At 44.8% G+C, this 27334-nt stretch overlaps 1 protein-coding gene across 1 annotated transcript; it reads right to left on the reverse strand.

The window, feature by feature from the left end:
• Positions 1–1271: 1271 nt before the first annotated feature.
• On the reverse strand, positions 1272–26822 carry MEDAG (mesenteric estrogen dependent adipogenesis). The gene is made up of 5 exons (XM_064275279.1): positions 26267–26822; positions 9255–9364; positions 5604–5716; positions 4687–4972; positions 1272–2514 (listed from the first exon to the last, which is right to left on the reverse strand). The coding sequence occupies exons 1-5, from the start codon at positions 26530–26532 to the stop codon at positions 2390–2392; spliced, it is 900 nt and encodes a 299-aa protein (XP_064131349.1). The 5' UTR covers positions 26533–26822; the 3' UTR covers positions 1272–2389.
• Between the last annotated feature and the right edge of the window lie 512 nt (positions 26823–27334).

Here is a 27334-nt window from a genome sequence, read left to right on the forward strand (position 1 = left end):
TTTCATTAAGAGCAAAAACTCACTTGGCTAAGTCAACTCTTACATACTTGTTTGAAAACTAAATTTTACAGTTGTATTTTACTGATCTTATCTCCAAAACAAGTTCATAAGCGTCTTAGACATTTTTCCTTTTTGAACTTCATTCATAGCACTGATTTTACTGTTATTTTCTTATATACCTTTCTTCTTTTGTAAGGCTGAAAGCTCCTTGAAAGCAAGGCCATGTTTTAACCATCTTTATATACCAGCATCCAAGTCAGTGCTGGGCACATAGTAGCCACTCAACAGTATTTGTTAAATGAATGAATCACTGAGTGAATGAATGAATTGCTTAGATCACTGTTGTCCTATAGATTTCTATGGATCTTAAATGGTTATAATATCTGCATTAGTTCCTGGTTGGTGCAAATGGTTAAGTACTCGGCTGCTAATGGAAAGGCTGGAGGTTCGAGTTCACCCAGAGGTGCCACGGAAAAAAGACCTGGCAAGCTACTTCTAAAAAAATCAGCCATTGAAAACCCTACAGAGCATAGTTCTACTGTGAAACACATGGAGTTGCCATGAGGCGGAATCGACTCAACAGCAACTGGGTTAGACCATAGTTACCAGATTTATACCCAGATTGAGGTCTTCTTTACCTAGAAAGATCTGTCCCCATAGACTTTTCATCAATTTTAAAGATTGCCCAGTATGACTTCTTTGTGATGTTTGCTAATAAAATCTTTGCTCTTAGCACTAGCACAGTGTATTCCTTACAGGCAATCAATAAAACTTTGGTGAATGAATACCGAATGAGTAAATGCCCTGGTCTAGAGAGTTGACCCAAAAAAAAAAGTTTTTAATGATGAAAGAAACCTTCTAGGTTTTTGGTCTATTCGTGGGGCGATTACTATGGTTTTTCTCAATTCATCTATTTGTAAAATAAAGTCTTTTTTGGGGTCAATTTTTGTGAATAGAGTTTCTACCATTTCCTTTGGGAAGCATTAGATATTTGATGGGCAGTAGTTTGTTTGCATTGGTCTAAAACTTATTTTATTGTGAACACTCTTCCTTTTTTACTGAATTGAATAACAAATATTTATCTTCTGTTATTAAGTAGCATCCCTTTTTTCTTTTCTGAAAGATCAATATCAAATCTTGTTTCTTTTCTCCAAATACATCAGAGCTCTGCTCTTCAAAAGGATCTTTCTTCTCAGGCTGTGAAAAAAAACTGCAATTCTTATCCTAATTTAGTCAGGTTACAAGGCAAACGTATAACCCACAAACCATGATGGAAAGGAGGCACGCACACTCGGTGGCAACTTTAATCAATTCTGTGTTGAACACTAAGAAAAGTTCTAATTGTACAAAGTAGTACATGATGTCTCAAATATAAACGAAGGGACAATGAGTAGTGTTATCGAAATGCATAATACAGGGATACTTTTTAAAAAGGGATAGAAAAATATGCTCAGGACCCATAAGTCTTCCTCATTAATAAGCGTATGTAGTGATTCATTCATGCAGGTTTTTATATGTAGACAGGATTTTCCTTCCCTTTTGAAGAATTCCATTGTAGCTATGAGGTGAAAAATGTATTGATGTAACAATGTATTACGGTAATGCGGTAACTTCCCTCCCTTTTGCTTTTAGTATTATGATTCCTAAGAGCTCATCTGAAATACCCAACTGACATAATGTGTTTTTAGCAAGGAGAACACTGAATATCCGTTATCCTTCCCCTGTCATTGTTTGGTACCTTATCACCTGGCCTCATTGTACATGGGCCACTTTGTTGAGAGAGAGGCCAGGAGAGCTCAAATTTCAGACAGGCGGTGGCACTGTTACCATCCTATCAGCCTGGCAACCCTCCAGTGGCCCTTACCGTGACTGCTTCCCATAAGGCCTTCCTATAGGCAGGATGAAAAGCATACTCGCCTCCCAACGAAAGAGGTCAACGGCTTCTTGCCCAGCCAGGTTGACAAGAGACCAGCAGTGCTGACCCCACGCTTCCTGGATTTGGGCTCAGACAAGAATTCACAAGCAGAAGGCCAAACCCATGGGTCCACCCTCAAGTCAGACTACCCCCACAAAGATTGCCCAGAAAATTCCCAAGATACCAGGACACTAAGCAAAATATCCAGGTGACAGGACTGTGCTGCTCCTCTGTTTCTTTGGGGAAGGGTTGAAAGACCAGGACACCGTCACAGGCCATGGACCAAAGACCCTCCTTCCTGGTCACCACACAATTCAAGAGTCAACTGCATTGGACATCACACTCATGGACCCGCCATAGAGCCAAGGAGAATAGAGAAGAGATTGACCAGCAGATGGGAGAACCAGCCCCCATGTCTTTTTGTCCCCTCCACCTTCCATCCTGGCCCAGTTCTTCAGTGTAAGTGAAACTCAATCAGACAAACTGGTTGGGTGTCTCCTCAGCTTCGAGAAGACTTGGAAATGGTAATTCTGCCAAAAGAGGCTCCGTGAGAGATGATCTGGGTGACAGATTGCAGTTAAAAACATCATCTATTGAACCTAAAACACAGTGAACAAGGCATGTGTTATTTCCATCACCGAAAAAAATGCCTTTAACACTTTAACATAAAGCAGAATAATTTTAATAACCAATAGAGAATCTTGGCTTTCTCAGAAAACTCAAAGGCTAACCAGAAACATGTTGCTGTTTGTTTGCCAGGATGAGGTGACTAGGATGGCAGGACATAGGTGCGGAGATTTCCCGTGGGCTGGGGTGGGTTTGCGTATGTGTTGCATGGACTCTTTCTAACTGGATGTCCAGAAGGCCTACCTCTGCAGAATAGATACCTAGGGCAGAAGTCAGGTGGGGAGAAGGGAACAGAGCTGAGATAACTGATTCAGCGGGGACTGTACCAGCGGACTTGGTGGCTCTGTGCCCCTCCAAGGCTGCGTGCTGGCTCTGCGTGCCTGATACCAGTTGCCATTGAGTGAACCCCAACCCGTTTCAACCCCAGGTGCATCAGAGTAGAACTGTGCTCCATAAGGGTTTCTATCCATGAGTCGAACTGTGCTCCACAGGGATTTCAAAAACTCTATGTTCATAGAGACCAGTGGTTTTTGCAATCAGCAACAAGAGTCTTGATTTAATGAAGCTGTTTTCCAGGCCAGACTAGCGTGGAGCAGAAAGAATGGGCTGGCAGAAGACAGTTAAGTCTAGGGAGACTTAATTGGAGCGCTGGTGGTACAGTGGTTAATGAGCTTGGCTGCTAGCCAAAACATCGGTGGTTTGAATCCACCAGCTGCTCAGTGGGACAAAAACGTGGCAGTCTGTTTCTGTAAAAATTTACAGTCTATGGGGCAGTTCTACCCTGTCCTGTAGGGTCTCAATGAGTCAGAATTGACTGGTCAGCAATGGGTATATGAAACATTCTGGAGTTATTCTTGTGTGGCCTTAAAAAATCTTGACAATCCTTCCAAATACAGTAAAACCTGCAAAAGCCGGAGCTTGTGTAAGGCAGAAACCTGTCAGAGAAGGAAAACACAGACACTTTCCACTAAAACAAGCGACAGAAAAGTGATAAGACTGCCCCCAAAGGCAGAAAACTTGCAGATGCAGAAAAACAAGGCAGTCCTGTCATCCGGCTCTCACAGTTTTCACTGTTTTGTTAAAGGTAGATAGCCCAACCGTGTAGACCCCTCCCCCAACTGATAATTTCAGTGAACATTCTGTTGCCCAGAATAGGCACATCAGGAAAGCAACACTCTTTAATAATATTTAAATTACTGTTACTAATAGTTGAATAAGCATTAATATTTATTTAATTTTATATCGGGTAGTGCTGCACCATAGAACTGTTACGTTAGAAAACTTGTCCTTAGTTACTCCTGATTCATGGTAACCCCGCGCACAACAGAACCAAAGGCTGACTGGTTTGGCTGCAGAGGAGGTCATTCCCACGGTTGGCTGCAGAGGGGGACATCCCCGTGATTGGCTGCAGACCGGGACATCCCCGTGATTGGCTGCAGACCGGGACATCCCCGTGGTTGGCTGCAGACCGGGACATCCCCATGATTGGCTGCAGACGGGGATATCGTGATCCATACGATTTTCACTGACTAATTTTCAAAAGTAGATCGCCAGGTCTTTCTTCCTAGTCTGTCTTAGTCTGGAAGCTCTGCTGAAACCTCTTCAGTATCCTAGCAACACACAAGCCTTCACCAACAGATGGGTGGTGGCTGCACGTGAGGTGCATTGGTGGGGAATCGAACCTGGGTTTCCCGCATAGAAGGCGTGAATTCTAAAATTGAACCGCCACTGCCCCTGTTGTCAGCAAACTTAAAGGAGCCAAAAAGGAGAAGTCACTGTATTTGTTTTCGGTAGGAAGCATTTCCCACTTCTTATTTTCTGAATTACATGCTATTATATTTCCCTTTCATCAATAGGCCTTGACTTCTCATTTGACTCACTCTCCTCTGGTTCCAATGCTCAGCTGCTAACTAAAAGATTAGTGATTCAAACCCATCAGCGGCTCCACGGGAGAGAGACCTGGCGATCTGCTTCCATAAGGATTACAGCCTAGGAAATGCTATGGGGCAGTTCTACTTTGTCGAATGGGGTGGCTATGAGTCGGGATTGACTTGACGGCACACAACAACAACATCTCCTGTCACATCATTCTACCCTTTGATTTATCTACTTTGCCCACACATACTGCAGAATTTTGAACATACCTCTGGAAGTTACACTAAACTTTCGGTCAGAGAAACTGCTCCTTCGAATTAAAGGTTCACTCATCTTTTCCAGAAATAATTTAATGGTCTCCTTCTTCTCTGGACTTGTACTGGACAAATTCAGCACTTTCCCGTTCACTTTTACAGTGGAATTGCTGAAGCCAAACCAGTAGAAGAAATCAAACAGCGCATCGGCTTTGAATTCATAGGCAAAGCTCAGATTTTCTCCATTAACCACTTCATTTCCTGGAGGAAAAAAATTCTTCACTGCCTCTTGAAAATCAAACTGAACGAGAGAGAAACACATAATTAATTCCACGGGTGTAACTATGACATTGACGTTACAGAATTAACAATGGCCCAATGTCCAACACCATCATACTCCTTATTTCTCTTTCACCCTGATAAGATTTTTTCACTGTTTCCTTGATTTTTTTTTTTTTTTTTTAGCCTTTGCATTTGTATCACATTCCACCTAAGAATGCTGAACTGCTTGGTCAAAATGATATTTCTCCTTAACCCATTTCTAATAAGCTGCCAAGAACTAAGGCATTTATTGGTGGCAATAGTGAAGCAACGGAGAACTGAAGTGCCTGGAGATAGCTCACTGAAGGCTCTCAGGACTCAGTTCTTGAATCAAACGCCCAGGCCCTTTTCTATGTGATAAAGACCAGTTGCCGCTGAGTTGGCTCCAACTCATGGCGACCCCATGCGTGTCAGAGTAGAGCTGTGCTCCGTAGGATTCTCAATGGCTGGTTTTTCAGAAGTAGATCATCAGGCCTTTCTCCCGAGGTGCCTCTGGTTGTACTTGAACTGCCAACCTTTCAGTTAGCATCCAGGCACATTAACAGTTTGCACCACGCAGGGACACCCCTATGTGGTTTAACAGCCTTGGATTCAGACAGGCTAATGCTCACCTGAAGTCGGTAGCTCTCTCCAATCACTGAGGATATCACCATATCCATCCCTTGCTCTATCTGTCTTCTTATCTTGGGGTGCCTTGTGTTCACAAGAAATGCGTATGTCTTCTCTAGAAATGAGGAAGCAGAATTGATAAACACGTGCGCACGCGTGACATGGACATGCTCCTTAGGATTCGATAAAACAGTGATTCCCATGCGATTTGGAGGTTTCATTCATTTCTAACCTCCCTCTCCCCTCCTTCTGACCCTGACTGCAAAGTCTACATAGTATTTCTAGAAATGAGATTCCTGATGATCGTGCAGGTTTGACAGGAGTTCTGGGGGATAGCTAGAGCAAGCGGCTTGGAAAATCGGCTCTTCCAGGGCTGCAGTTTGTCCCATTCTAGAATGATCGTGATGAGGGCTGGGCCTCCACCCAATGTCTCCAGCACGGGACACTAACGTGAAAAGTGTAGATAGATGGTTGGTTTTCATGTCGCCACCTTGCAGTGACTCTGCTCTTTGTGATGTTTCCTCATTTGCAAAGCAGAACACCAGCCAAGCCCAGGAAGGAGGTTCCTGGTGCCCTCCTCCTGGTCTCCCTCAGCCTCCCGCAGGCCTGGCACTCCTTCGGCCACGTGGCTCGTCTAGGGTTCTAAGACTCAAGGCAATCTGAGGTTGATTGGCCTCCCTGCCCCCACTGCTAGCACAATCTCATGTGGGGAAAAAGTCCCTCTGTTATTTAAATAATTCTGTGTCTGTCCTGGCAGACAGTTCCTTTCTTTTCTCTTTTTTGGTAACCTCTTAAATTTGTTGTTGTTAGGTGCCATGGAGTTGCTTCCTACTCATAGCAAGCCCGTGTATAACAGAACGAAACAGGGCTCAGTCCTGTGCCATTCTCACAATAGTAGGTATGTTTGAGCCCGTTATTTCAGCCACTGTGTCAGTTCATCTCGTTGAGGGTCTTTACACTTAATTCTATGCAAACTAAGCAAAAAGAAGGTTGTTTACTCTTTAGGAAATTTGAAACGTTATTAACTTGTGCTTCTGAGCTCTTCCAGCTCTCAGAATCAAGCTCCGTGACCTTAGTTATTCAAACCTTTTGTCTAGGAAGACACACATATCTCCATGTCACCCTCTGGTTAAAGGCCACAGACAGTCATTATGTGACCTTGAGAACTGAACACGTTGCATTGGCTTTGAGAGATCTCAGAGTCAAACCTATGGGCCACCAATAAGTGTTACGTCCTCAAGGGATGCATCTTGAACTAACCTTGGAACTAACCTTATTCATCTTATTTTCTTCTTTCTCCCAAATTATGTTTAATACTGGGCACTTTAGATATAATTAAACTAACAATATATATCCACTTGGAGGCAAGGGATAGACAAATAAAGACAACAAATTATTTGATACCTTGAATTCATTTCCACACAAGGCCACCAAACTCCACAGTTGTGCTGGTTGGGCAGGTGTGCACTGGACAACTCTAGGGGGCACCATGTGCATTCATGGACATTGTCTATTTGTGTAATTCTAGGGACTGCCATAAGGAGCCCTTGTGTTGCATTGGTTAAATGCCCAGATGCTAACTGAAACGTTGGCAGCTCAAACGCGATAGCCGCTCCACAGAAGAAAGGTGAGGCAGTCTGCTTCTGTAAAGATTACAGCCTTGGAAACCATTTGGGGCAGTTCTACCCTGTCCTATAGGGTCACAATGAGTTGTAATCAACTTGCTGGCAACAGGTTTTTTTTTTTTGGTAGGGCTGCCATGTGCATTCATGGACATTGTCTATTTGTACAACTCTAAGGGGTGTCGCATGCATTCATGGACATTGTCTATTTGTACAACTCTAGGGGGTGTCGTGTGCATTCATGGACATTGTCTATTTGTACAACTCTAGGGGCTGCCATATGCGTTCATGGACATTGTCTATCTGTATATGTATTATGACAAGTTTCTGGGAAGCATCAATAAAGTGTGTTGAGGAAATGGAGAAAATGGTGGCTTTTTCTAATTTGCACAAACTTGCAGTTTGGACTAATAGTAGGGCTGGATATGTTGCCTTAATCACAATTTTCAATTAGCTTGATCATCTTAAGTGTCTATATATTTGGGCCTCTTCATTTTATGGCATTTCTCACATTTAACCAGTACTATAACAATAGTTTTCAGACAATTGCATTCTTTCTGTAGGCCACCCACAAATACCTCTATGTCACACTCCTTATACTTCCATTAAAATGTTAAAATAGAGAGGTCCTTTATTCTTTCTTTAGATTCCTCCTGATAGAAGCAGGAAGTGCCCCTTGATAAACCTGTGAACTACATGCCTACAGAAATATCTGGCTTCCTGGTCAAAGAACATCAAGGCAAATAACATCAGGGCTCAGGTTCTCTGAAGAGCCCCGCTCATCACCGTACATTCTGTTCCCTGCCGCGGAGTCATGACTCTGAATTAGGAAATGATCAAGAGAAAGTTCCACGAATCTAAGTGAGAAAGAGTGAAAGCTCGAGGAGATTTATTTGGACTTTTTAAATCATTCCTTATTACCTTGGACTCATTTTAGGAATGTCGTTTAGAAATAAATGTAACAAATTCAACCTCTATCATAGAACGTTATACTAAAAACATTCCCCATCTATCACTCTGAGAGAGCAGGGCCCAGGAAGAGGGGAGACATGTTTATACTGGAATTTTAGTTGACATGGTTGTTACTAATTAATCTCGTTTCTTGGAGGAAATAATACAGAGATGCACCTAAAACGGAAATTCTAAAGCCATAGCATGAAGCACAAAAGCATCTACAACTACTATTTTCTTTACCTCAGTTTCCTCACCTGTTAAATGGGGAAAGTAAAAGTACTTCCCTTGTAGGTAAACCAAAAAACCAAACCAGTTGCCATCAAGTCAATTCTAACTGATGGTGACCCCATAGGATGGCCACATATCCCAGTTTACATCGGTTAGTCCCAGTTTATACTTTTGACCCAGCATAGTTACTAATAACACTACTTTCATATTAAAAATGTCCACATTTGGATAATATGCCCCACAGGGCTGTTGTGCAAATTACATTAAAGTATGCCTCACACACAGTAGGTGGCAAGTGGTCTATACATGCATGATTTTTGTTGTTGTTAGGTGCCATCGAGTCAATTCTGACTCATAGCAACCCTATATGACAGAGTAGAACTGCCCCATAGGGTTTCCTAGACTGCAGTCTTTACGGGAGCAGACTGCCACATCTTTCTCCAATGGAGCAGCTGGTGGGTTTGAGCCACTGACCTTCTGGTCAGCACCCGACTGCTTAACTTTTGTGCTGCCAAGACTAACTTTGATACATGATACTATATATCATCATCGTCGTCATCATCACTCCAGTCATTTGTGCAATCCTTTCAGGCTCAAAATGTCAGCTCACTTCCTGCCTAGACAGGAACTATGAAACATCAGCACACTTCCTGCCTAGACAGGAAGCATAAAAGAAAACTCTGAGACAGATGGCTTCTTCTCTGGAATCATTTGCAGGTTTGTTCTGCAGGCTGGTGTTGTGCTTCAGATGGCCTAACACCCTAGGTGCCCTGCTCCTGGCCTTGTCACAAGCTGATATCTACCTTGCCCACCAAGGCAGAACCACATCAAAAACACTTATTTACCGACCTTTCAAGGTGTCTTTTTCGGTCCGCACATTAATAAAGAACAGCATTGGTTTGCTCAATATAGTTTCCCTGTAGTCTTTATAATCGCAGTAGTTGGTCAATTCCACATATCTATGAAAAAGCAGAGATAATTGCAAATGTAACGTCCCCTCCCATCAAAATCAGTGCTTGCCACATCCACAGACCTTGAGGAAAGTCCCCTAAAATGTGTCCTACACAGAGGCTGCCATATCCATATTTTGTACTGTATATCCCCCTTGCCTGGTCAAACCTAAAAGTGGCCACGGTCTTTGGAGTGACTTAACAACAATAACTGGCTCTCAGGAGCAGTCTCTATCAGTACCATCATCTTTTGAGGCTCTAAGAGTGAATTTGAAGCTGTTAGAGCTGTAAGCCTGTGTACCACAACATGCATGGACCTTGAAAACATCATGCTGAGCAAAGGAAGTTAGCCACAAAAGGATAAATACTGTAATGATCTTGCTTATATGAGATAGGCAAATATATAGAGATCAAAGATTACTAGCGTCTACCAGGGATGGAAGAGGGGGGAAGAAGGGAAAGATTTTGCTTAGGGGACATTGAGTTTATGTTAACGGTAATGGAATGATTTGGAAAAGGATAGCAAGAATGGTGGCGCAACTTGAAGAAGGTAATCAATGTCACTGATTTGTACATGGAGAAGTTGTTGGGATGGCGTATATGTTTTGTTAGATATATTTGCATCACAGTAAAGAAAAAAAGAGAACTTTAAGTCCCTCTAGATTGAGAATGAATTTCATTCACTCAATAAGTGGAATTGTGAGTCCCTGGGTGGCACAAACAGTTAAAAACAAGCTCAACGGCTAAGCCAAAAGTTGGTGTTGGAGACCACTCAGATGCACCTTGGAAAAAGGCCTGGAGATGTACTATTGAAAAGCCAGCCATTGAAAACACAGAACACAATTCTACTCAACACACATGGGGTCGCCATGAGTCAGAATTGACTAGACCAGCACCCAGTTTGGTTTTGGGTTTCTCTGTTGGAGATGTCCTATCTAACTGGTGGGTCTGAGATTTTCTTTTCCTTCTCCTCCCTTCTTCCCCTCCCTTTCCAATCCCTCCATAGACTCTACAATCAACCAGTATTCATATGAACTATTGCCAATTCATGTCTGCCCTGACCCGGAGCTTGTACCATTAAAAATAATTAAAACAAACTTTTTTTAATGTTGCACAATTACTCATATCCTTATTAAAATTAGCCTCTTTGGTTTTAGTTTATTATTTTAGCCCAGGAAGATTTTTGAATCTTGACCCTGTCATCCAGCGAGTTCCCTTTCTCTCCCTGCCCTACAGAATTTCCAAGCAGCTTTTCTATGTCATTACCCACATTGTTGATAAAAAGACAGATCACAGTGCAAATGAGCTTCCTTCAAAAGCATGGCTAATTGTCTAACTAAACTCAAGCTCAGATGCCATGTGGCCATACAGTGATCAAGTGGCATCCAGTGGGTGGGAGGACGGTCTGCAACCAACCAACTTGGTGCCATCGAGTTGACTCCAGCTCATGGAGCTGTGTCAGAGTAGACTTGTGCTCTATGGGGTTTTCAGTGACGTCCAGGCCTTTCTTTCCAGGTGCCTGTGGGTGCATTTGAACTTCTAACCTTTCAGTTAGCAGCCAAGCACTTAACCATTTGCACCGGTCAGGGAGTGGTTAATGATAGAGCTAGGATTTAAAAGCAGGTTTGCCTGAATTCCTTTTTTTTTTTCCCCAGTTGCCATCAGGTCAGTTTTGACTCATGGTGATCCCATGTGCATCAGAGTAGAACTATGGTCCATAGGATTTCCAATGGCTGACTTTTTGGAAATAGATCACCAGGCCTTTCTTCCAAGGTACCTCTGGATAGACTCAAACCACCAACCTTCCTTTTAGCAGCCAAGCGCGTTAATAGTTTGCTCCACCTAGGACTCCAATCCAGTTGCTATAGCGTTTGACTCCTAGTGACCCCATTTGTGTCAGAGTAGAACGGTGCTCCACAGGGTTTTCAGTGTGACCAAAAATCAAAACCCCTTGCCACTGAGTCAGTTTCGACTCATAGTGACCCTACAGGGCAGAGTAGAGCTGCCGCATAGAGTTTCCAAGGAGTGCCTTGTAGATTTGAACTACCAGCCCTTTGGTTAGCAGCTATAGCACTTAACCACTGCACCACCAGGGTTGGTCACCAGTCCCTCTTAAACCCTGAGCTTATCCAAGTTGCAGCTGTGGGCATCTGCACAGAATGAATGGGGTGTAGAGCCATGCTCAGGAGGCTCTTTGCTAAGTAAACAGCGTGTTTGTTTTTTATATGCAATCATGAGCAGAGCAAGCTGCACGCATTTCTTTCCAGCTACCTGTCTTCATGGTGCCTGATATGAAAATCCCAGCAGAGGAGAACAAACTGTCTCAGGGGCTGTGGCCACACTGTCCCCTCAGCCCCTCCTCTACGTACAGTTCCCGGACCGCACGCAGAGGGGCCAGCATGCAAGACATTTGCCCAGGTGTGCAGACCAAGAGCACTCCTGGCCATACCTACCCCCAAGCCAGAAAAACACAGCTTCTGCTTGTCTGTCCCCAGCTTGGTGTCTTAGAAATCCACGTCATTATCTTTTCTCCAGGCTTGTCAGACCTGCTTTGGAGAGCTTGAAAAGCTGACCCCTGAGGGGCCTTCTACAACACTCTTTGCCTCTAGATCACCAGGCCTTGAAAGCAGTCTCTGCCTCCCAGCCCATCTGCTCTGGTGGTGTTGGGGACCAGCAGTGGGATGGGGGGAGGGGGGCTGGAGTGTTCCAGAGAAGGACACGGTGGAGGTGTTGACGTTTAGGGGTGTGGGCGAGGGGTCACTGTCCAGTGGTGAGGCGGGGCAAGAGTAATTAAGAAGAACACGAACAGGAGGAACAGACAAGGTGGCAGGGAGCCTGCAGAGTAATAAAGGATCGGATGGGGTGAGAGAAGGAAGGTGGAGGATCTCGTGTTGTTCTCCCTTCCCTCCCCCGCCTCGCCCTCACCTGGGCAGAACAGTGTGCAGAGAGCACTTAAGTGTGAGTATAGTCCGTGAGAAAGAAAGGCCTGGTGATCTACTTCTGAAAATCAGACAACAAAAACGCTACGGGGTGAGGCAGGGGACCCTCCAAAGCCTGGAGGGGGTGGTGCTGTGTTCCCTATCAGCAGAGAGAGGATTTTCCTCCCCTTCCCAGCTCACGATCTGCCAAAAGGTCCTGGAGAAAAGAAGCGCAGAAAGAAGAAAGAGGACCACCGTTTGCTGAGTTATTCACTCTTTTTATTCATTCCTTCGACAGCTATTCATTAAGCACCTTTTATGTGAGCGGTAAGGGCCCTAGTGGCACAGTGGTTAGGCACTCGGCTGCTAACTGAAAATCGGCAGTTCTAACCCACTCAGTGGCTCCGAAGGAGAAAAACAAGGAGATCTGTGTCTGTAAAGATTACAGCCTTGGAAACCTTATAGGGCAGTTCTACTCTGTCCTATATGGTTGCTATAAGTCAGAATTGACTCGACGGCAACGGGCTTTTTTTGTTTTTTGGTAGGAGTGGTAAAGGACCTTAGGTGAAGCAAAGGGTTTGCTGTCGGTTACTAACCTAAAGGTTGGAGGTTCAAACCCAGCGGCACTGCAGAAGAAGGACCAGGAGGTCTGCTCCCACGAAGACTAAGGCCGAGAAAACCCTATGGAACAGTTCTACTGAGTCACATATGGGGGCATCATGAGTCGGAATCAACTGGACAGCAACAGGTTTTCAGGGTTTTTTATGTGAATGCTAGAATTCTTGCCTTCCGTATAGAAGAGCCAGGTTTGAGTCCCAGCCAATGCACCTCTGTCCCTGGGGGCTCACGTGGTGCAATGACGCTAAGCAGGTTTCAGCAGAGCTTCCAGACTAAGAAGGACTAGGAAGAAAGGTCTGGTGCTCTACTTCTGCAAATCAGCCAGTGAAGACCCCATGGATTGCAACGGTCTGACCCACAGCCAATCATGGGGATGGTGCAGGACCAGGCAGTATTATTTCTTCTCACTGTGCATGGGGTTGTCATCAGTCAGGGCTTCTCGATGGCAGCTGACAACGACAGTGTGCTGGGCACCAGGCACCAGGTAGGTGTTCACATGGTCCTTATTACATCTGAGGTACTCGGGACCTAGAAAGTGTGGGGGTCGGGTGGAAGGGCAGCACTACTGGGTCCCCTGCGGTCTCCTAATCCCTCTTGCCATTCATCTATTCAGATAACAATGACCTTGCACAGGGCAGGCAAGGTGTCCTGGGAGGGGGGTGAAAAGAGGCAACCACGGTCAGCTCTGCTGTTGCATTGAGGGGGCAGGGAGGGAGGAGGGATGTGCAGAGGGAGAAAGGGGGAAAAATGCCTTGAAGAAGTAGAAAAGAAAAAAGGGCAAGTATGATCAGAGGAAATATCAAAAAGACAGATGTGCGATGCTGGGGTGGGGTGGTTTTCATATTCACCTCTTACCTTGTTTACCACTGAGCTACGTGATAAGCATCTGGTGCTGTTAGCTGCCGTTAGTCCCCCTGGCTCATGGCGACCCCGTGCCCAGCAGAACAAAACAGTGCCCAGTCCTGTGCTATCTCTGTGATTCGTTGCAGATCAGACCATTGTGATCCACAAGGTTTTTACTGGCTGATTTGCAGAAGTAGATTGCCAGGCCTTTCTTCCTAGTCCTTCTTAGTCTGGAAGCTCTACTGAAGCCAGTTCAGCATCACAGCAACACAAGCCTCCACCAACAGATGGGTGGTGGCCGCACAGGAGGTGCGTTGGCCAGGAATCGAACCTCTTTCGTGGAAGATGAGAATTCTACCGCTGAAGCACGACTTTGCCAAATTAATAGGCATTTAAGCTCTTTTAATATTTTCTTCAGGGCGATTCCTCTGTTTCGTCAATATCTGAAGTCTGATTGTCATGTTTGAGGACATGCACATGGCTTTTGGTACAGTGCATCCAGAAAATCTGTAGTTTTGATTCCTTTTTCTGATGACACCAATTACAATGTGTAATTTACCTCTGCCAACAAATTCAGTTTACACCTGAATGGTAGAATCATCAATTTTGTTCCAATGAACCCGATGCTTAAAGGAAAATGATAAAAATCTCAACTTAGAAAGGACCACTGGTTGGGAGAATAATCAGTTGTCCCCAGAATTCTGTAGATGCCTTGTTGAGTGCTATCAGACTCAAAGAGCTGTGAGTTGGCTTGGTCCGAGAACAGGGCTACTGGGTAGTCACACACTGAGTTCAATGTATGACCTGTACTTGAATGACCCATTCTGGAGTCTGAATTAAATAAAATGCCATGAATTATAAAACTATGCCCAACATAACAATCTTCCTCTGATGACTCAAAAGGCATTTTTAGGCTCTTATATGGCTGTAGGAAACCCTGGTGGCATAGTGGTTAAGTGCTATGGCTGCTAACCAAGAGGTCGGCAGTTCGAATCTTCCAGGCGCTCCTTGGAAACTCTATCGGGCAGTTCTACTCTGTCCTGTAGGGTCGCTATGAGTCTGAATCGACTTGACAGCAGTAAGTTTGGTTTTTTGGTTTTATATGGCTGTAGGAGCCCTGGTTGGGCGGTGGATAACAGCTCAGCTACGAGTTAAAAGGCTGGCAGTTGGAATCCACAAGGCACTCCTTGTAAACCTTATGGGGCAGTTCTACAGTGTCCTATAGGGTCACCATCAGTTGGAATCAACGGCAACGGGTTATAAGGCTGTAACTGTCATCACAGAATCTGTCCCTTTTTCTCTGCGCCACAGATGTACACAGATGCTGCTCACAGGAGAGCTCTGATAACAGAATTTACAGTCAAGAAAGCTCCATACTTAATAAACTTAATGAACTCCCTATCTATAACCAAACCTGTTGCCATCGAGTCAATTCCAACCCCTAGCAACCCCATGTGACAGGGCAGAACTGCCCCATCGGGTTTCCTAGGCCGTAATCTTTATGGGAGCAGGTGGCCAGGTCTTTCTCCTGCAGAACCGCTGGGCGGGTTCAAACTGAGGACCTTTCGGTGAGCAGCCGAGCACCTAACCGTTGCATCATCAGGACTGCTTTTAGGGACTAAGTTATTTTTTTAATCTTCAACTGTGAATATTTCTGAATTACTAAGGCAAATACACTTCTGTGTGTTGAATATTTATTGTAGTCACTGAAGTTATCATTAGGGATGAAAAGCAAACAGTTTAAAACAGTTCCATGAAACTGTCATTTCTTCTTTGCTTTTACCGTGACTCTACAGTGAAATTTTGTAAGCCTGGCTTCGGTCCAGATTAAAAAGCAGGACAATATAGTGGAAAACACAGGGATTAGAAATAAGATGTATCTGATTCATGTCATAAGGCGTCCTGACAGCGCCCTGGGCTGCTGACTAAAAGGCAGGTGATTTGAACCCATTAGAGGTTCTGCTGGAGAAAGACCTGGTAATCTAGTTCTGTAACAATTACAGCCAAGGAGACCCTACGGGGCAGTCTGCTCTGTCACGGGGGTTGCTATGAGTCAGAATCCACTCAATGGCACCTGATAACAGTGACAATTCATGTCGTAATTCACTGGCTCTGTGAACTCAGTCCCAGAGCTACAACTTACTGTGACCTTCAGTGAGTTTACTTAACGCCTCTGAACCTGTGTCCTCATCTGTAGAAGGATCATCATAGTATTTCCTTCAGTGTCATGATTAAATGCAGTACGTGTAATATGTACTTGGGCCCACAGTAGATGCTCAGTAAACGTTGCTGTTGTTAGCTGCCATTGAGCTTGCCCCTGACTCACGGCCACCCCATGTACACTGGAGCCAAACACTGCCCAGTCCTGTGCCATCTCCATGATCAATTGCAGACTGGACTGTTGTGGTCCATAGGGTTTTCACTGGCTGATTTTTGGAAGTAGATTGCCAGGCCTTTCCTCCTAGTCTTAGTCTGGAAGCTCTGCTGAAACCTGTTTAGCATCATAGCAACAGCCAAGCCTCCACTGACAGACGGGTGTTGGCTGTGCCTGAGGGGCACTGGCTGGGAATGGAACCTCCACTGAACTACCAGCATTACCAAAAAAAAAAAAAAGCAAAACCCATTGCCGTCGAGTCAATTCTGACTCATAGTCACCCTATAGAGAAGAGTAAAACTATCTCCATAGAGTTTCCAAGGAGTGGCTGATGGATTCGAATTGCCGACCTTTTGGTTAGCAGCCAAATTCTTAACCACTGTGCCACCAGGGGTTCATATTAGCATTAGTTCATCTTTAATCCGGCAAGCTCTGCTGGCTATGGGGTGAAGTTCTCTAAGCTTTTGACACAACCAGGGCTGTGTCCATCTGAGTTACCAGGAAACAATGAGGAACAATCTGGAAGACAAATGAGCAAGAGTTTCTCCCTCCTTGCTCCAATTTCTTCCCTCCTTTTTTCACTTTAGAGGGCTAAGTGGAACAGCTTAACAAAAGCAGCATCTGAAAGATGGGATCAAAAAAGAGCACTGTATTTTGTTTCTAGCAAATCAGGAGGGTCTGAAAGACCACCCTCCCCCCACCCGCTGAGATCCCTCCTTTCTCCAGAGCTCCTTGAGGTCTCAAATCACCTCTGCTCCTAACTCTCCTTGGCTTTGACCATTTAATGCTCAAAGACAAATAGGAATTCAAACCCATGGCTACCACATGTGGGTATGTGTGTGTTCATTTAAAAAAATATGGGTGCTACCACTACCATCTGTTCTCACCAGGGACACAATTGATGGACCCTGATAGAATGGCAGAAAAATGTAGAACAAAACTCAAATTCTTAAAAAGTCCAGACTTACTGGACTAGTTGAAGGTAGAGGAAACCCTGAAACTATCACCCTGAGATACCTTTTAAACTTTGAACTGAAACTACACCTGGAGGTCACCTTTCAGCTAAATAACAGATTGGCTCATAAAATAAACAGTATCACCTGTGAGTACTATGCTCCTTTAAAAAATCCTCCATATGAGACCAAACAGTCAACATTTACACTAAAGCAAAGATGAGAAGGTCAGGGGGAGGGGCAGGGAAACTAGATTAACGGAAACAGAACAACCAGAATGGAAAGGGTGAGAATGTTGACACACTATGAAAAATGTAACCAATGTCACTGAACAATTTGTATATAAATTGTTAAATGGGAAACTAATTTGCTGTGTAAACTTTCACTGAAAACACAATAAAATACTATATATGTATACATATATGTATATGTATATATACACACACATACCCAAACCAAACCAAACCCATTGCCATCAAGTTGATTCTGACTCATAGCAACCCTACAGGAACAGAGTAGAACTGCCCCATAGGGTTTCCAAGGAGTGGCTGGTGGGTTTGAACTGCTGACTTTTTGGTTAACAGTCACAGCTCTTTAATCACTGGGCCACCAGGGCTCGATAAATAGAGAGAGAGAAGGGGAGCATGGAGCAAGAAAAAGAGGCCTGCCATGGCCATAGTCTTGGTGTGGGATGCTCAGCCTTTGCTTGGTGGCTTTCATAATCCCTAGCTGTGACACTAAGGTAAAGCTTTCAGGGACAGGCTACCCTTGGGGGTAAACAGGATGGCCCTGACATGCGTCTTCAGTGTTAACTTACAGCTTTTGCACAACCACACTCCAAACTCTCAAATGACACATACCTTCCCTTTCACTTCCTCCCCTCTTTCTTCTGCCCCAGCTGGAGCGAAATGCAGCAAATTGTTCAGACTTACCATGCTCATGTCCGTGGCTCAGATCGAGGATACGTTCAGGCCATCAGTCAGCCATGTGATTATTGACGCTAAGTGTGTGAAACATGGTGAGCAGGCAAAGAACGATTCACGCATTCACTCATACACTAAACACTTACTGAGCACCTACTATGTGCTGGACACCTAGTACACGAAGATGAAAAAGAAAAGGCCTTGCTTTCAAGGAGCATACAGTCTACTAGGGAGACAGATAAGAAAATAAACCATTTCAGTATGAAATGATAGGCGTGTAAGATCTTGTTATCTGAAGTATGATGCTTGGACCAAAAGCATTAGTATCACGTAGAGCCAGGGGTCTTAAAAGCTTGCGAGTGGCCATCTGAGGCACAATAATTGGTCTCTATTCACCTGAAGCAACAGAGGAAGAAGGAGAGTCAGGAATAGGAGGAGCACACAGAATGTGTAGCTAATTGCCTCCATGAACGACTACCTACTTTACCAGGAGAAGAGAAGAACTGGATGGTGCCCTGCTACCATTACTGAACATTTTGATTGAAGATTCTATAAAGGGGGGGAAATGCAGAACAGAATTTCAAATTCCCATGGAATCCAGATTTCCTGGATCCCTGGAGGCTGGATGAACCCCTGAAACTATTGCCTGAGATGATCTTTAAACCTTAAACCAAAAATATCCCCAAAGTCTCTTTTGAACCAAACTAATTAGCTTAATTAGTAGAGAATGTCTGCCTTGAGCCTTGAGCTCTTTTTTTTCTTTTTAATTTTATTGTACTTTAGAGAAAGTTCACAGTGCAAATTAGTCTCTCATTCAAAAATTTAAGCACAGGTTGTTTTGTGACGTGGATTGCAATTCTGGCAATGTGCCAACACTCTCCCCCTTTACACCCCAGGTTCCCTGTGTCCATTGTCCAGTTTTCCTGTCCCTTCCTGCCTTCTTGTCTTGCCTTTGGGCAGAAGTTGCCCATTTGGTCTCCTATACTTGATTGAACTAAGAACCATATCCCTCACTTGTGTTCTTCTTTGTTTTATAGGCCTGTCTAATCTTTGGCTGAAAAGTGAACTTCAGGAGTGGCTTCAGTTCTGAGTCTGGGAGCCACAGTCTCTGGGGTTCTTCCAGTCTCTGTCAGACCAATAAGTCTGGTCTTTTTTGTGTGAATTTGAATTTTGTTCTACATTTTTCTCCCGCTCTGTCCAGGACCCTCTATTGTGATTCCTGTCACGGCAGTTCGTGGTGGTGGCAGGGCACCATCTAGTTCTTCTGGGCTCAGGCTTTGGTTCATGTGGTCCCTTAATCTTCTGGGCCTATTTTTTCCTTGTTGTCTTTGATTTTCTTCATTCTCCTTTACTCCGGACATAGTGGGACATATTGATGTATCTTGGATGGCTTTTAAAACCCCAAAGTAGGATGTAGAACATTTCTTTATGAGCTATGTTATGCCAATTGACCTAGATATCTCCTGAGACCATGTTCTCCAGCCCTCAGCCCCAGCAACTTGGTCCCTCAAGGTGTTTGGATGTGTCTAGGAAGCTTCTATGACTTTGCCTTGGTAAAGTTGTGCCGACTTCCCCTATATTGTGTGTTGTCTTTCCCTTCACCTAAGTTGACACTTGTCTACTATATACTTAGTGATTTCCCCTTCCCATCCCTCCCCTCCCTTGTAATCATCAAAGTTTTTTTTTTCCTGTGTATAAATCTCTTTTTGGTTTTTTATAATAGTGGTCTCATACAATATTTGTCCTTTTGTGATTGACTTATTTTGCTCAGCATAATGCCTTCCAGATTCATCCATGTTGTGAGGCGTTTCTGGGATCCCATTATTGTTCTTCATTCCACTATGTGTGTGTACCATAATTTGTTTATCCATTAATCTGTTGGTGGGCACTTAGATTGTTTCCATCATTTTGCTATTGTAAGTTATGCTATAATGAACATGGGTGTGCATATGTCTGTTTGTGTGACAGCTTTTATTTCTCTAGTATATATTTTTAGGAGTGGGATTGCTGGATCATATGGTATCTATATTTCTAGCTTTTAAAGGAGGTGCCATATCGTTTTCAATTGTGGTTGTACCATTTTACATTCCCACCAGCAGTGCACAAGAGCTCCAATCTCCCCACAACCTCTCCAACATTTATTACTTCCCGTTTTTTTCTGTTTGTTTGTTTCTTGTTTTTGGTATGTGTTTAGTGCCAGTATTGTTGGAGTGAGACAGCATCCCAGTGTAGCATTCATTTGTATTTCTCCGATACTTAATGATCTTGAGCATTTCCCCATGTGTCTGTTAGCTACCTGGAGGTCTTCTTTGGTGAAGTGTCTATCATTTGCCCATTTTTAAATTGGATTATTTGTCTTTTTATTGTTGAGGTGTTGAAGTATTTTGTAGATTTTCAAAATTAGACCCTTGTTGGATATGTTGTAGCCAAATATTTTTTCCCAGTCTGTAGTTTCTCTTTTTACCCTTTTGATGAAGTCTTTTGATGAGAATAAGTGTTTAATTTTTAGGAGCTACCAGTTATCAAGTTTATCTTCAGGTGTTTGTGCATTGTTAGTTATGGTTTGTATTGTATTTATGCCATGTATTAGGGTCCCTAGCACTGTGTCTATGCTTTCTTCCATGATCGTTATTGTTTTAGGTTTTATATTTAAGTCTTTGATCCATTTTGAGTTAGTTTTTGTGTATGATGTGAGGTACAGTTCTTGTTTCATTTTTACTGATGGACATCCAGTTATGCCAGCACCGTTTGTGAAGGAGACTGTCTTTTCCCCCATTTAATGGACTTTGGTCCTTTGACAAATATCAGCAGGATGGATTTACATCTGGGTTCTGAATTCTGTTCCATTGATCTATGTGTCTTTTGCTGTTCCGGTACCAGGTCGTTTTGACTACCATGGCTGTATAGTAGCTTCTGAGAACAGGTAGAGTGAGGCTTCTCACTTTGCTCTTCGTTTTCAGTAATGCTTTGCTTATCCTGTGCCTCTTCTCTTTCTATATAAAGTTGGTGATTAGCTTCTCCATCTTATTAAGGAATGCTGTTGGAATTTGGATCAGGAATGCATTATATCTATACATCGCTTTAGGCAGTATTGACATTTTCACAAAGTTCAGTCTTCTTGTCCATGACCATGGTATGTTTTTCCATTTATGTAGGTCTCTTTCAGTTTCTTTCAGGAGTGTTATGTAGTTTTCTTTGTACAGGTCTTTTACATCCCAGGTTAGATTTATTCCTAAGTATTTTATCTTTTGGGGGGGGGGCATTGTAAATGGTATTGATTTCCTGATTTCCTTTTCTAAGTTCTCTTCGTTGGTGTAGAGGAATCCAAGTGATTTTTGTATGTGCACCTTGTATCCTGTTGCTTTGGTGAAATCTTCTATTAGTTCCAGTGGCTTTCTTGTGGATTCTTTGGGTTTTTCTGTGTATAAGATCACATCATCTGCCAATAGAGATAGTTTTACCTCTTCCTTACCAATTTGGATGTCCTTTATTTCTTTTCCTGGCGTTATTGCTCTAGCTAGGACTTCCAGCATGATGTTGAATAGAAGTGGTAATAAGGGGCATCTTTGTCTAGTTCCCATTCTCAAGGGTAATACTTTCAGTCTTTCTCTGCTGAGAATAATGTTGGCTGTTGGTTTTGTATAAATGCCCTTTATTTTGTTAAGGAATTTCCCTTCTCTTCCTATTTTGCTGAGAGTTTTTATCAGGAATGGGTGTTGGAGTTTTTCAAATGCTTTTGCTGTGTCGATTGAGATGATCATGTGATTGTTTTATTCTGTTTATGTGGTGGATTACGTTGATTGATTTTCTATTGTCGAACTATCCTTGCATACTTGGTATGAATCCCACTTAGCCTTGTTGTATTATTATTATTAATGTGCTGTTGAATTCTATTGGCTAGAACTTTGTTGAGAACTTTTTGTGTCTATATTCAAGAGGGGTATTGGTCTGTGGTTTTCTTTTTTTGTGGTGTCTTTGCCTGGCTTTCACATCAGGGTTATGCTAGCTTCATAGAATGAATTTGGGAGTATTCTTTCCTTTTCTATGCATTGATATAGTTTGAGAAGTATTGGTGTGAGTTGTTCTCTGAATGTTTGGTAGAATTCTCCAGTGAAGTCATCTGGGTCAGGGATTTTTTTGTTGGGATTTTTTTTTATTACCTCTTCAATTTCTTCCTTTGTTATAGGTCCGATTAGTTTTTCTACCTCAGTTTGAGTTGGTTTAGGTAGAGAGTGTGTTTCTAGAAATTTGCTCATTTCCTCTAAGTTTTCAAAATTTTTTGGAGTACAATGGTTCATAATATTCTGTTATGATCCTTTTTATTTTAGTTGGTACTGTTGTGATATCACCCATCTCATTTCTTATTCAGGTTATTTGCTTTCTCTCCTGCTTTTCTTTTGTCAGTTTGGCCAATGGTTTGTCGATTTTGTTGATCCTTTCAAAGAACCAACTTCTGGTCTTGTTGATTCTTTCTATTGTTCTTCTGTTCTCTATTTCATTTGTTTCTGCTCTAATTTTTATTATTTCCTTTCTTCTATTTGTTCGAGTTGCACTGAGCCCTTTTAAGACCTATCTATATGGAATGAAATTGACAACAGCAACTGGAAAGGATATATAGGAACCTTAGGGGGCAGTGAATTTATGTTAATGGGGGAGGAACAACTCAGAAAAGGAGGATGAGAACGGTTACACAACTCGAAGAATGTAATCAATGTCACTGAATTGTATGTGTAGAAATTGTCAAATGGTGTATGTTCTGCTGTGTATATTCGCAACAAAATAATAAAATTAATTTTTAAAAAATATTCTGAAGGAAAACAATGTATTAGCATCACATGGGACCTTGCAAAAATGCAGACTCCTGGACCCCTTGCCCTTTTTTTTTTTTAAATTGGATCCTGCATTTTGAGAAGATCCTAGGAGATTTGTGTATTGATTTTAAGTTTGAAAAGCACTGCTGTTAGACATTGTCCTGCCATTCAGGAGCTTGTTGTGTTGTTGTTGTGTGCCATCAAGTCAATTTCAACTCATGGCAACTCCATGTGACAAAGTAGAACTGCCCAGTATAATTTGTTAAGCTGTAATCTTTACAGGAGTCAGGTCTTTATCCTGCTGAGCTGCTGGGTGGGTTCAAACTGCCAAGGTTTAAGTTAGTTGTTGTTGTTAGGTGCTCTCAAATTGATTTTATCTCATAGTCATCTCATGTGACAGAGCAGAACTGCCCCATAGGGTTTCTTAGACTATAATCTTAATGGGAGCAGATCGCCGGTTCTTTCTCTGGCAGAGCTGCCGAGTGGGTTCAAACCACCAACCTTTGGGCTAGCAGCCAAGCACCACCCGGGGTCCTCGATCAGAAGCTTACAAACTAGTTAACCATTCAAACATATAGAGCAAGGGGAGAGGGCCTGGAGTTAGAACCACCTACTGAGCTGAGACAGGAACTAGAAAAGAGAGCATCCTGCTGGGCCAAACACACTGCCAAGGGGTGAACAATGGGGACCCTAAGAGGAGACACAGCTTAGCCAAGACTTGGGGACAGTGGGGGCTGCATCCAGGCAGACAGGCAGGCGTTTGACAAGGACCAGAAAGGCTGGAGGAGTCCCCGTGTGGCATAAATGGTTAAGCACTTGACTACTAGCTGAAAGGTTGGCGGTTCAAATCCACCCAAAGACACCTCAGAAGAAAGGCTTGGTGATCGGCTTCCAAAAGGTCACGTCCTACTGTATCGTAGGAGAAAATGTGTGTGTGTGTGTGTGTGTGAGAGCGTGAGTCAGCACTTTTATGTATTGAACAAATAGGTGCTGTCCAGTCAATTCTAACTCATAATAACCCCATGTGACAGAGTAGAACTGCCCCACAGTGTTTATCAGGCTGTAATCCTTACAGGAAGGAGCCTTGGAGGTGCAGTGGTTAAGCACTTGGCTGCTAACCAATGGGTCAGTGGTTCGAACACACCAGCCGCTCCTCAGGAGAAAGATGTGGCAGTCTGCCTCTGCAAAGATTACAGCCTTGGAAAGCCTATGAGGTAGTTCTACTTTGTCTTATAGGGTCGCTGTGAGTTGGAATCAACTCAACAGCAATGGATTTTTTAATCTTTATGAGAGGAGATAGCCAGGTCTTTCTCCCAAGGAGCTGCTGGGTGGGTTCAAACCGTGGCTTTGAACAGATTCACTCTGGTTAGAACCCCTGCTAAGAATGTGTGTTTCCACCCCAGATATACTGAATCAGAATCTACTTCAAACAAGATTCCCAAGTGACTCCACTGATCCCACCCTACTGGTGCAAGGGAGAATGAAGAAAACCAAAGACATAAGGGAAAGATTAGTCCAAAGGACTAACAGACCACAACTACCACAGCCTCCACCAGACTAAGTCCAGCAGAACTAGACGGTGCCCGGCTACCACCACCACCGACTGCTCTGACAGGGATCACAATAGAGGGTCCTGGACAGAGCTGGAGAAAAATGTAGAACAAAATTCTAACTCACAAAAAAATAAAAGTCCAGACTTAATAGTCTGACAGAGACTGGAGAAGCCCCGAAAGTATGGCCCCCAAACACCCTTATAGCTCAGTAATGAAGTCCCTCCTGAGGTCCATCCTTCAGCCAAAGATTAGACAGGTCCATGAAACAAAGTGAGACATAATGGGCACACTTGCCAAGGGGCAGGTACGAGAAGGCAGGAGGGTACTGGAAGGCTGGTAATGGGGAACCCAAGGTCAAGAAGGGGAGAGTGTTGACATGTCATAGGATGGCAGCCAGTGTCACAAAACACTATGTGTATTAATTGTTTAATGAAAAACTAGCTTGCTCTGTAAACCTTTCCCTAAAGTACAATAAAAATTTTTAAGGCAATAAAATGGTACTTAAACAAACGAAAAACAGATCCCCAGATGATTCCTATGTAAAAAAACCAAAAAACACTAAACCTGCTGCCATTGAGTTGATTCCAACTCATAGCGACCCTAAAGGACAGAGTAAAACTGGCCCACGTGGCTTCCAAGGAGCACCTGGTGGATTGGAACCGCCAACCTCTTGGTTAGCAGCCATAGCTTTTAACCACTACACCACCAGGGTTTCCATTCTTATGTGTCCACAAGAATAGAGATACATAAGGAGAATACATATACGTAAGGAGAACTACTTCCTGCGGAATGGGTTTTAGGCATACGAAGCCCTCACCATCTTTGTTCGGAAGAGTTAAGTTGTTGTTTTGGGGGTTTTGTTTGTTTGTTTTGTTTTGTCTTTTCCCCCACCTTTGAAGAAGGCATTTGAAATATCTCATTTTGTTTGCTGGCACCTCCTGGCTTCATCCCTTCCACAGGGAGCCACACCGATGCTGTCTTTCCTATAGCAAAGGCATTACTCATCTCTGACTCAAACTTTAGACTGAACTTGCCCTATTCCCACACAAATATCAGGGGGCTGTGGGCCCCAGGGTGACCTCTGGAAGCGTAAGGACAGAGCGGAACTGAGCTGCTACCCAAACAAGATCAAGATAGAAGCCTGCCCTGATAGATGGTGTTCCGGCCGGCTTCATCTCTGCTGAGAAAGCACTCCAGGGAAAACCCGGTGCTTTCGGCCACAGCAGTTAAACATCCCAGGGCCTCCATCAAATCCAGCTTCAGGTTTGGTCCCAGCTCTGCACCGGCTATCCTGGCAACTACACTCTCACACTTGTTTTCCCAGAACTTATCTGCCCACTCAACAGCCCACAGAGCCCTGAGCTGGACTTCTCAGATTTGTCCTCTTCTCACCCTTGGTTTATTTCTCTAGAAACACAGTCAGAGGCCAAAGATGGGAAATCGAACTTTTGTGTGTTCCCCCGGCACCTCCTGAGCAGCTCTTCTCACCAGACACAGCCAAGTGCTGAAAAGAATTTTGCTTCCTCCCCCAACCCACACACCGCAAATCTGAAGCCAGGGTGTGCGTCTCTCGCTCTCTCAGCTGCAAACACCCCCTGTAGGGTGTGCACCAATTTGAGTTCATCCGACCCAGTTAAGGAGCCAGGATGAGAAAATCACCCGCCGGTTACGGGCCTTGGGTGGGGACGCATCGAGCTCCGGCACTCAGCCTGGGCGCCCTCGTGCGCCCCGGCCGAGGTAACCCTCTAGGCGGCTCCAAGCTGCAGCTGCAAAAAGTCGGTGCAAAGGACGGAAAGAGCCAGGGCGGGAGAACGCTGTGGCCCCCGGGGGAAGCTGCAGACACCGCATGGAGGGAAGAGAGGAGAGTCAGGCTTCCGGGGACTGCGGCTGGGTGGCGTCCTCGGCGGGGACCACCCACCTCTTGATGTAGCTGCTGAGGCGGTAGAGCTGTCCGTCGAGGCGTACCAGGCCGTCGCCGAAGACGTTGAAGCCCCCGCGCGCGGCCCCCGGCTCCCCGGGGCCCGGCACAGCGAGCTGGTCCCCGCGCAGCTGGAAGGCGCCCGGCAGCAGGCGCAGCAGCTGGGCCAGAGGCAGCAGGGCCAGCTCGCAGTCGCACGTCCACAGGCTGCGCAGCTCCCCCGACGAGATGGAGGTCAGGCTCGGCCGGGCCGCCGCCGCCGCCATGCCCGCCGTCCAGAGGGTCCCGGCGCTGGGTAGCTGCGCACCCGAGGGTCCCCGAGAGGCCTGCGCGCCCCGTCTGCCTGCGCCCGCTCGGGCTCGGCTGTGGGCCCGGCCCGACGCTGTGGCCGCCCAGGTGCTCGCCCGCTCGCCGGCGGGCCAGGGGCGCTGAAGGCACCGCGCGGGGATCGCCGCGGCGGGGAGCGCGCCCCTTTTATCCTCTCGGCCCGACCCGAGGCGCTGGGCGCCGGCTCTCAACCGCTCGGAATTGGCACGCTCCAGCGTGCGCGCTGCCAAGTGTTACTCATCCCCCTCGGGGCGCCTGCTCTACACCCTGGCTCGGTCCCCGCCCTGCCTGCGTACACTGCTGGCGAGGACGTCTGCCCCTCCGGGTGTTCGGGGCCTGGCCGGGGTGAGGAGAGGAGGGCTGGCAGCACCCACCCATACCCAAGATGCCCCATCTCTGCGAACTGATGGGAGGGAGGCGCACCATCCCACCCCACCCCACCCCCCCCCACTCCACTTAGGGCCCAGCAACTGTGAGGGGGCAGTGGCAGGAGCTTGGGTTCCCAAGCAAATCAAAGCCATTTGTCAAGCCACTGTCTTCCAGTCTCGGTTTTCTGCTTTTTCAGTTCCTGAACACACCCAGCATTTTCCAGCCCCTCAGCCTTTCCTTGAGCTGGTTCCTCCCCCTGGATCCCCTTGCACCCTAGAAATTCCACTGACCATCTTGCCGCTTCTGCATGAGCCTTCTTGAACCCCCGTGGATTTCATCGAATTTTCTACTGGGCCTGTTGTACCATAAACC

This window comes from Loxodonta africana, chromosome 23 (genome assembly GCF_030014295.1).
Source record: "Loxodonta africana isolate mLoxAfr1 chromosome 23, mLoxAfr1.hap2, whole genome shotgun sequence".
Lineage (NCBI taxonomy): Eukaryota > Metazoa > Chordata > Mammalia > Proboscidea > Elephantidae > Loxodonta > Loxodonta africana.

Bases quoted from the DNA above. Each gene is read 5' to 3' on its own strand.
- MEDAG (XM_064275279.1), bottom strand. From the start codon at position 26,532: ATGGCGGCGGCGGCGGCCCGGCCGAGCCTGACCTCCATCTCGTCGGGG. The intron at 9,365-26,266 runs GTGGGTGGTCCC...GCTTTTTCATAG, and splicing joins CTCAGCAGCTACATCAAGAG to ATATGTGGAATTGACCAACT. The intron at 5,717-9,254 runs GTCGGTAAATAA...CCTCATTTCTAG, and splicing joins CGAAAAAGACACCTTGAAAG to AGAAGACATACGCATTTCTT.